The following is a 10,842-nucleotide window of genomic DNA, read 5'->3' as shown; positions in this document are numbered from 1 at the left end:
TTTTTATAATCTGAAGAACCTTCTTTCGCCACAAAGAAGCTTTTGTGAAACAGAAAGGTTCTTCAGATGTTGAAGGTTCTTTATGGAACCATTTAGACAAAAAGGTTCTTCTATGGCATCGTGAAGCACTTTTATTTTTAAGAGTGTAGTATTATCGCTCTATATCAGCTACGAGTGTGATATTGTTCATATATACACATTTAAATAAAATTGTATTATATTGATATATCCATGACTTACTTGACATTCAGCAATGGTTTTAAATCTGATCATTTGCGCCTTCTATTAAATTCTCTGTATATTTTGTTGATATGCATGTTTATATGCATCCTCTATTTATTTTTCTTGCAGGTGCTTTACTAAGAATAATTCTGTAAACAGCATCATGTGCAATAATTGCACTCTTTGTGTGTGATAATGCATTTGTTGTATTAGTGTGCTGATACTACAGTAGTTAGGATTGATAAATTCACTTAATTTAAATGCACATGTTTTATACATGCAAACTTTTAGTAAACTGCAGCCTTATAATGATCAAAAGAGCAGTTATTCAGATTTGCTATTCTATTTCTATTTTATCTCATTTAATTCTACTCTGCACCTGTTGTGATGTTCAGCTGAAGGAGTATTGTTGTTTATGGTTCTCTTGAATTGCACAAATAAAGACTCAGCTGATACGAATTTGATTCTGCCCTTTGTTTTTACTTAAACACGAGCATAACCAGAAATTCTGGTCTGTTTATGGAAAAACACACAAGGATGCTGGATTCAGATTGATATGTGGGACGAAGAGAAGAAATTGCCTTAAAGTGTGGTTGCTTTTACGGTTGTTCAGCAAATTTGAAAGATATGCCCATGCATAATTAGCATCGGATTCAAATTTGTCAAACAAATTCAGCACGTTGACGGAAGACATCACTATACTATTGCCGATAGACAATATAGGCTGCCTGTTTTTCTTTGTTAATATATAATTCTGAATCTGTGTTAAGAAGCTTTTTATTCAATTTTTTGTCTTCATGAGTAGTTATTAATCTTTTTTTTAACCTGATCAGAAGTGATTTTTTTACAGTACACCACAACACTCGTCCTGGTGCAATATGAGGTTCAGTGATTTGGTCAAGAACATAGAGGTGAAGAGAAACTCGCACTTTATAGTCAGATTTTTTCTGCAGGTTTGCATCAATATTGTATCCACAAACTCAGGCCAGCATTTTTAAATGGACCATAAAGAGCAACCCAGTCCTTCAAGCTGATCAAATGTAGAGGTGACTCAAACAGTATACTTGAAAGACAAATTGAAAAGGAAAAACACGTCGATCTAAGTGCTAAACCTTGTCATAGTTTTAAAAGATGGATTTATGGATTCCATTAACTAAGACATTTAAAAGAAAACCAACAGTAGATGATTTCAGCTGTGATTTGAAATAATTGAAACCTTACTATGTTGATAAATGTTTTGTGAGTCACTTTGGATAAAAGCATTTGCTACATGATTAAATGCAAATGTAAAACGAGTAAGAAATAAATGTTAGTTTCATTACTACACTGCCGTTTAAAAGTTTGGGGTCAGTAAGATTTGTAATGTGTTTTAAAGAAAGAGACTACGTTTTTGTGTTCATGTCGTCATATAGTGAAACGCAGAGGCCGGAAATCACCGCGAGCGTCACGCGTGCTTCAGTATTTGTGTAGTAAACAAAACCGCGTTTCTGCCATTCATACATACAGAGGCAAGCGGGACATGCAGGATTCATATTTAAACCGTCTTTTTGCATTTTAATATTCACAGACACTAGTTCATATCGCGATTCGAATTAAGTGGCAGACCTACTTTTGATTTATTCATCCAAAATTGACGAATTCCATGGCATTCCACACTAGAGAGTAAATTATGTTTTTATGAATCGATCCGTCCGCGTTTTCGCAGAAACCAAAGTAAGTATTTTTGCTTTCGCAACGAAACACAGCGTCTTCACAACAAGGCGGCGGCGGTGGCAGCAACAATAAAGTTACGCCTCTTTCGTCTAGAAACACACAGCGTCTCCCTGACATGCTGCTTCAACACTAACTGCGGTTACTGAAACCACGCCTTCTTTCTTTGCGTGCACATTTGGGCGGCATTATGCTAATATTTCCACATAGTGAGGTAGATATGGGGGGGCGTGTTAGACCGAGCCGTTTTAGGAGGGCGTGGCTGACTCTTAACTTTTATAAAGAATATCTCTTTGGTTTTGAGACTTTAGTCTTTGCAACTTTAGGGATCTTATCTATTCACGAACAGCTTGTAACACTCCAAAGAGAAATGAAAACTTAAAATATAGCCTAGTTGTTGGAGAATGACAGTTATGTCGTAATGATCCTTTGAACATTGGAGTTAACGTGAAGCACTTTTATTTTTAAGAGTGTAGTATTATCGCTCTATATCAGCTACGAGTGTGATATTGTTCATATATACACATTTAAATAAAATTGTATTATATTGATATATCCATGACTTACTTGACATTCAGCAATGGTTTTAAATCTGATCATTTGCGCCTTCTATTAAATTCTCTGTATATTTTGTTGATATGCATGTTTATATGCATCCTCTATTTATTTTTCTTGCAGGTGCTTTACTAAGAATAATTCTGTAAACAGCATCATGTGCAATAATTGCACTCTTTGTGTGTGATAATGCATTTGTTGTATTAGTGTGCTGATACTACAGTAGTTAGGATTGATAAATTCACTTAATTTAAATGCACATGTTTTATACATGCAAACTTTTAGTAAACTGCAGCCTTATAATGATCAAAAGAGCAGTTATTCAGATTTGCTATTCTATTTCTATTTTATCTCATTTAATTCTACTCTGCACCTGTTGTGATGTTCAGCTGAAGGAGTATTGTTGTTTATGGTTCTCTTGAATTGCACAAATAAAGACTCAGCTGATACGAATTTGATTCTGCCCTTTGTTTTTACTTAAACACGAGCATAACCAGAAATTCTGGTCTGTTTATGGAAAAACACACAAGGATGCTGGATTCAGATTGATATGTGGGACGAAGAGAAGAAATTGCCTTAAAGTGTGGTTGCTTTTACGGTTGTTCAGCAAATTTGAAAGATATGCCCATGCATAATTAGCATCGGATTCAAATTTGTCAAACAAATTCAGCACGTTGACGGAAGACATCACTATACTATTGCCGATAGACAATATAGGCTGCCTGTTTTTCTTTGTTAATATATAATTCTGAATCTGTGTTAAGAAGCTTTTTATTCAATTTTTTGTCTTCATGAGTAGTTATTAATCTTTTTTTTAACCTGATCAGAAGTGATTTTTTTACAGTACACCACAACACTCGTCCTGGTGCAATATGAGGTTCAGTGATTTGGTCAAGAACATAGAGGTGAAGAGAAACTCGCACTTTATAGTCAGATTTTTTCTGCAGGTTTGCATCAATATTGTATCCACAAACTCAGGCCAGCATTTTTAAATGGACCATAAAGAGCAACCCAGTCCTTCAAGCTGATCAAATGTAGAGGTGACTCAAACAGTATACTTGAAAGACAAATTGAAAAGGAAAAACACGTCGATCTAAGTGCTAAACCTTGTCATAGTTTTAAAAGATGGATTTATGGATTCCATTAACTAAGACATTTAAAAGAAAACCAACAGTAGATGATTTCAGCTGTGATTTGAAATAATTGAAACCTTACTATGTTGATAAATGTTTTGTGAGTCACTTTGGATAAAAGCATTTGCTACATGATTAAATGCAAATGTAAAACGAGTAAGAAATAAATGTTAGTTTCATTACTACACTGCCGTTTAAAAGTTTGGGGTCAGTAAGATTTGTAATGTGTTTTAAAGAAAGAGACTACGTTTTTGTGTTCATGTCGTCATATAGTGAAACGCAGAGGCCGGAAATCACCGCGAGCGTCACGCGTGCTTCAGTATTTGTGTAGTAAACAAAACCGCGTTTCTGCCATTCATACATACAGAGGCAAGCGGGACATGCAGGATTCATATTTAAACCGTCTTTTTGCATTTTAATATTCACAGACACTAGTTCATATCGCGATTCGAATTAAGTGGCAGACCTACTTTTGATTTATTCGTCCAAAATTGACGAATTCCGTGGCATTCCACACTAGAGAGTAAATTATGTTTTTATGAATCGATCCGTCCGCGTTTTCGCAGAAACCAAAGTAAGTATTTTTGCTTTCGCAACGAAACACACAGCGTCTTCACAACAAGGCGGCGGCGGTGGCAGCAACAATAAAGTTACGCCTTCTTTCTTTGCGTGAACATTTGGGCGGCGTTATGCTAATATTTCCACATAGTGAGGTAGATATGTGGGGGCGTGTTAGAACGAGCCGTTTTAGGAGGGCGTGGCTGACTCTTAACTTTTATAAAGAATATCTCTTTGGTTTTGAGACTTTAGTCTTTGCAACTTTAGGGATCTTATCTATTCACGAACAGCTTGTAACACTCCAAAGAGAAATGAAAACTTAAAATATAGCCTAGTTGTTGGAGAATGACAGTTATGTCGTAATGATCGTTTGAACATTGGAGTTAACGTTTTTATAAAGTATAAAGAAATACAACGAACAATGAGATGCTAGGTCTAATGCTAGTATTTAAGTAATCACTTTTAATCTATTTGTAAATAATATTTTAAAATATGCATTTGTATACTCTTATTTGTATGCCTAACATGACGAAAATTCAAAACGTTTCATGTCTCTGGTCATATTCAGTTATGTGAATCGTAAATTACTCCATATTTTGAATTCTGAACGGTCATGTTTGAGGAAAAAGTGGAGTGTCAGTCATGTAACATTTCTGTCATAAAACTGTTGTCAAATATTAAATGTTTAGCTATTTTCATCTTACCTCACACTCTTTAACCGCGCTCTGCTTGTTAATGGTAAACCCCGCCTACTTTGATTTGATTGGCCGTCTAAATTATTTTGACATTGACAAGCGCTGTTTGCCCGCTGAGGCAGACCAGCCTAAAATTGTCACTTTTAACCTTTTCATCATCCTAAAAAACAGAGCACGCGTAATTGAGTGTAGGTGAAAAGTGCAAGAATTTCACATAACTTTTGTGTTTGGCAGAAATAAATCACAGCACACAAGATTATAATTTTATTTTTGGAGGAACAGCGAGTTTTCGGCTGTGCCGTGACTTTTATTTTGAACTTAGCAGCACGCTCGTCTGGGACTTTTATTTTGAAATCGTTGCGGGTTCGGTGTCGGCAGTGAGTTTAGCATCTGTTTGTCATGACAGGAGAGGATTTAACAGTCCTGTGATCGGGTAAGATCTGTGATGCATGTGTTTTACTGCATCTAGAGTGATTATGCGATAATATGATATGTAGAAAACGAAATCAGATATTAATGATTAGATATCATGTGTCTCCTGCGCTAAAGCTAAACGCTCATGTCACCTTTACTGATATCTCGATTATTAACTTACAGCTGTAGTTTTAGAAATACCAGAGAGAAAATTCATGTTAACTTAAATAAGTATTCGTTTCAATAGGGAAGAGTTTCTCAAATGTATTTCGTATTTTTTTGTGTATTTATTTATTTACTGTTTTTGCAGGTTTCGTACTCCATACTTTACACGCGTGCATTGATACGCTTATGTAAACACCGTGTTTAGATTGAATTGTTTCTCAGGAAGTCACCAGATTTTGCTTTTGAGACGTTTTTTAGCATGAATAATCATCATGGGTTACTTTCACTTTTGTATGATATATTGTATTTTTATTTACTGTGTGACGTCATGGAAAAAACACGGTACTGAATGTTTACCATATTTATATACCATGGTATTTACGTGGTACTTTAAAGAATACACTGGTAGTATAACTGCACGTATTTTAACGTTTTTAATAAATAATAATAATAAAATAATTTAGTATTGCTATGACACTTCTTTTGTTAATGAGAGGAGTCTCCAGATTTATTAACCTCAAAAAAAAAAATTCTAAATTGTTTTATTTGCAATTTTTGGCTCTGATGTGAAGGTCCTGAAGATAAGAGTGAGCAAATATAATTTATAAATAAATAATGATAATCCATAATAATGTCCCCTGAACTTATCTCTTTTAAGGATGCATTTTAGTATCATTAATGTACTATTATAGCTTTTATAAATATATTGAAATTTATATTTTTTAACTTAAGTTTTAGTATAATTGTAGTTTTTTCTATAATTTAAGTTTTAGTACTTTTATAATTTTTATTAGTTTTTTTATTTTGTAAATATGTCTATATAGTTTTTTTTTATTTCAGTATTTTATTTTGGCTTTTTTAGAGAATATTTATTGAGAAATGCTGACTTGGCAACTAGCTGAAATAATATATTATTTCATTTAATGTTTATTTTATTTAAAGTATTTAAAAAAAAAATGTTTTAGTTGAATTTAACGCTAAAAACCCTGTTCCTGATCTCGTCGGATTCTCATGATGTTTCTGAAATATTCTCCGTGCAGGTGTGGAAATGGAGCAGTCGGATCCTTCTCCGTTAAAGCGTTTTGTTCTGGCCAAAAAGAAGATCGGAGAGGTTTTTGAGCAGCTTTTAGTTTACGTTCAGGAGGGCTCGGAGTTTGTAAAAGGTAAACTGAATTTTAAGTTGATTTCTGTGAATTTCAGTGTAACAATAGGTCCTCCATTAGAAATGTGCAGGATTGGTTAGTAATGTTTGTTTGGTTAACTACAGTAGTGTTGATATTTGCATGTGTTTTGTTTACTTGTGTCTCAACAGAAACCTGTAATAATGAGTCGCTGGAGAATATTGCAAACAGGAGGCAGCTGGATCAGATCGAGGCGTACACGAGCAAACTGTCCACCATTAAAGAGGTGTTAGCTCGCAGACACATGAAGGTGGCTTTTTTCGGCAGGTGGGTTTTGTGTTAGATCGCAAGTTGCATCAGAGAAGCGTTTCACTTCAATAAATGTTCTAAACGTCCTCTGTTTGTTACAGAACAAGCAATGGCAAGAGCACGGTTATCAACGCCATGCTGCGTGACCGCGTGCTACCCAGCGGCATCGGCCACACCACTAACTGCTTCCTGAGCGTGGAGGGCACGGATGAAGACAAGGCCTTTCTGAAGACCGAAGGGTCCGAGGAGGAGAAAAGCATCAAGGTCCGGCGGCCAGAAGCATGATTTATCTCAGAAGTTTCTCCGTTAGGGCCCTGTGATTTCCAGAAAACACAAATCCAGTAAAATGGAATTTAATGTCGAATGCGGAATGTGATGGAATTTTACAAAATTTGGAAGAATACATGAAAAGTAGAGCTGTACAATTAGTCAGATTGCAGTATGAACTCATGTCTGTGAATATTAAAGCAAAAAATATATGAGATCTTTATGTTAAGATACTCGCAGAGATTCGAATGTCTTCAATGCAAATCACCGAAAAAAGGGTTTGGTTTACCTTGAAGAAATAATAATAATAATAACAACATATAATAATAATAATAATAATAATAATAAAAATGATCTAATAATAAATAACACAATTTATTAAAACGCAGAAACTCTTCATGACAACCTGTCAAAATAAAGGTTTGGTTTAACTTGAAGAAATAATGACAGAAATATATTATTGTTGCACAGTAGAATGTAATTCTCAAAGATAATAATAATAGTAACACAATTAATAATAATAATAATAATAGTAATAAATAATACAATTTATTAAAACACAGAAACTCTTCATGACAACCTGTCAAAATAAAAGTTTGGTTTAACTTTGACAGAAATATTTTAGCGTTATATAGTGGAATCTAAAAATTAGATTTTAAAGGCTTCTGTCATTCATTGTGAAAGTTTAATTATTAAGTTTAATGAAATTTTATTAAATCAATTCATAATTCAGATTTAGTTAAGCGACTACTAAATTAACACAGAATCCAGAAAAAATAAAACCGAAAATGCAGAATTACGGGAAAAATAAAAGTTTCAAAAAAATAAATAAAATTTCTCAAATTGTTAAAGTTTCAAAAAATATATTAAATTGCAAAGGTTGATCATGAAATCAACTGAAAAGATTTACTTTTTGTTGATTAAAACATAATTGTGATGGGACATTAAGACGGAATCCAGGAAAATTAAAATTCGTAGAATTTGGGGGAAAAAATAAAAGTTAGAAAATGGAAAAAAATTGATTTCAGATGCCTCTCTTATTATTGACAAAATATGATTAAAAATGTCTTGTGAAAAATAAATAATAAAGTTCCCATCTAAATAATATGGGAATTCATTTTTTGAATTCCCATATTTATGCATTTTTAAATTATAATAACATAGTATACTAATTATTGTAATAATTATAATAATAAAAATCTATATTGGTCACCTCTACTCCAGAGTTTCCCAATGTGAAGTGAGTGTATCTGTAAATCTGTCATTGATTTGCGGTTGTTTAATGGTCTCAGGTGCGAAAGCAGCACACGGACAGGTGTGTGAACTTCCTGGTGGAGGAGCTGAGGGTTGTGGATCGAGCTCAAGCGCCGAATCGTATTTTCTTCGTGTCGGCGAAGGAGGTGCTGAACTCACGGATGCAGCGGGCGCAGGGCATGCCAGAGACGGGTAAGAGCGTGATCCTGACGGCTTCACGAGCCAGCATCACATCTAGCGGATGAGAATCAGATTTGGGTGTATAAATGAACAGTTCACACTGAAATTAAACTGTCACACTCATTTCATTCCATTTCAGAACGTTTGTTCTTCTGCCGAACACAAAAATTATATTTTGAAGAACGTTGATAACCAAACAGTTTTGGTACCCATTGACTTCCATTGTATTTTTTTGTCCATACAATAAAAATCAGTGGGAACCGAAACGGTTTAGTTGCCAACATTCTTAAAAAAAATGTTTCCCGTATTAAAAGTTAAAGTTTTGTATTATTATAAATTATAAATATATACATTTTTATATATTTATATATTTATATTTAATATATTAATATATATATGTATGTGTGACCCTGCAGCACAAAAGCAGTGTTAAGTCGCTGGGGGATATTTGTAGCAATAGCCAACAATACATTGTATGGGTCACAATTATACATTTCTCTTTTATGCCAAAAATCATTAGGATATTAAGTAAAGATCATGCTCCATGAAGATATTTTGTACGTCTCCTACTGCAAGTATGTCAAAACTTAATTATTGATTAGTAATATGCATTGCTAAGAACTTCATTTGGACAACTTTAAAGATGATTTTCTCAGTATTTAGATTTTTTTGCACCCTCAGATTCCAGATTTTCAAATAGTTTTATAGTTGTATCTAAATTTATAAGTTTTTTTAAAATTGAAAATATATTGTTTAAACCTTCAAATGCCAAAATATGTTTCAAAATGCACTTTAAGGGGCAAGGAGATAACATTTCCATTCTTAAAATAAATTGAGTAAAGCCTGAGGAAGGACAATTAACCGAAACATTGCTAATTATATTAAAATATTTTTGTGATGATGCAAACTTGCTGTGTTGGATATATGTTTCTATTAAATTTATTTATTTATTTGGAAAATATAAATATATTCGGATTGAAAATATTTTAGTAACTTATATTAAATATTATTATTAATTATCTAAATATATATTTATTTATATATTTATTAAAATATATATGTATTTAAAAAAATTATTTTAGGAATATATTTGTGGTAATTTTTGTATATTTATATACCAGAAAAAAAAATGCTGTATGTGATAAAAAGAGAAATGTATTCCTACTGCAAGCATTATCAAACTGTACAGTACATGGCTGGCTTTGTGGTTTGTGAAATCCAAATTTGCAAGAGTTCCTAAAGGGTTATTCAGACTGAGCGTGAATATATTTCTAGAGGTTGAATTGTTAGCCGTAGTGCCCTAACGTTATTGGTGGGTTGCACTACTGGTTTTCTTTAACATGCATGAAATAAACTGTTATAATTAGATTACAGGGCATAATAAAGATGCATGTCTGTGTGTGTCTGTGTGTCTGTCTGTGTCTGTGTGTGTGTGTCTGTCTGTGTGTGTGTGTGTGTCTGTCTGTCTGTGTGTGTGTCTATCTGTGTCTGTCTGTGTGTGTCTGTGTCTGTGTCTGTGTGTCTGTCTGTCTGTCTGTGTCTGTCTGTGTGTGTGTGTGTGTGTGTGTGTCTGTGTCTGTGTGTGTGTGTCTGTCTGTGTGTGTGTGTGTGTCTGTCTGTCTGTGTGTGTGTCTATCTGTGTCTGTCTGTGTGTGTCTGTGTCTGTGTCTGTGTGTCTGTCTGTCTGTCTGTGTCTGTCTGTGTGTGTGTGTGTGTGTGTGTGTCTGTGTCTGTGTGTGTGTGTCTGTCTGTGTGTGTGTGTGTGTCTGTCTGTCTGTGTGTGTGTCTATCTGTGTCTGTCTGTGTGTGTCTGTGTCTGTGTCTGTGTGTCTGTCTGTCTGTCTGTGTCTGTCTGTGTGTGTGTGTGTGTGTGTGTGTCTGTGTCTGTGTGTGTGTGTCTGTCTGTGTGTGTGTGTGTGTCTGTCTGTCTGTGTGTGTGTCTATCTGTGTCTGTCTGTGTGTGTCTGTGTCTGTGTCTGTGTGTCTGTCTGTCTGTCTGTGTCTGTCTGTGTGTGTGTGTGTGTGTGTGTGTCTGTGTCTGTCTGTGTCTGTGTGTCTGTTTCTGTGTCTGTGTCTGAATGTCTGTGTGTCTGTTTATGTGCCTGTGTGTCTGTTTATGTGCCTGTGTGTCTGTGTCTGTTTGTGTGTCTGTTTCTGTGCCTGTGTCTGTGTCTGTTTCTGTGCCTGTGTGTGTGTCTGTGTCTGTGTCTGTTTCTGTGTCTGTGTCTGTGTCTGTGTGTGTGTGTGTGTGTGTGTGTG

At 34.5% G+C, this 10,842-nt stretch overlaps 1 protein-coding gene across 1 annotated transcript in view; it reads left to right on the top strand.

The window, feature by feature from the left end:
- The first annotated feature begins 5,227 nt into the window (after positions 1-5,227).
- The window catches only part of LOC107558363 (mitofusin-1-like), a 12,905-nt gene continuing 7,290 nt past the window's right edge, over positions 5,228-10,842 (top strand). Inside the window, exons 1-5 of the mRNA XM_016242023.1 lie at positions 5,228-5,306; positions 6,493-6,615; positions 6,765-6,900; positions 6,984-7,146; positions 8,442-8,595. Coding sequence (XP_016097509.1) covers positions 6,501-6,615; positions 6,765-6,900; positions 6,984-7,146; positions 8,442-8,595 — 568 coding nt within the window. The 5' untranslated portion in view covers positions 5,228-5,306; positions 6,493-6,500. The remainder of the gene's footprint in view (positions 5,307-6,492; positions 6,616-6,764; positions 6,901-6,983; positions 7,147-8,441; positions 8,596-10,842) is intronic.

This window comes from Sinocyclocheilus grahami, unplaced genomic scaffold (genome assembly GCF_001515645.1).
Source record: "Sinocyclocheilus grahami isolate Dianchi unplaced genomic scaffold, SAMN03320097.WGS_v1.1 scaffold643.1, whole genome shotgun sequence".
NCBI classification, from domain to species: Eukaryota; Metazoa; Chordata; class Actinopteri; order Cypriniformes; family Cyprinidae; genus Sinocyclocheilus; species Sinocyclocheilus grahami.
The sequence above is the reverse complement of the archived record's forward strand: the minus strand, read 5'-3'. Positions and strand labels throughout refer to the sequence as shown.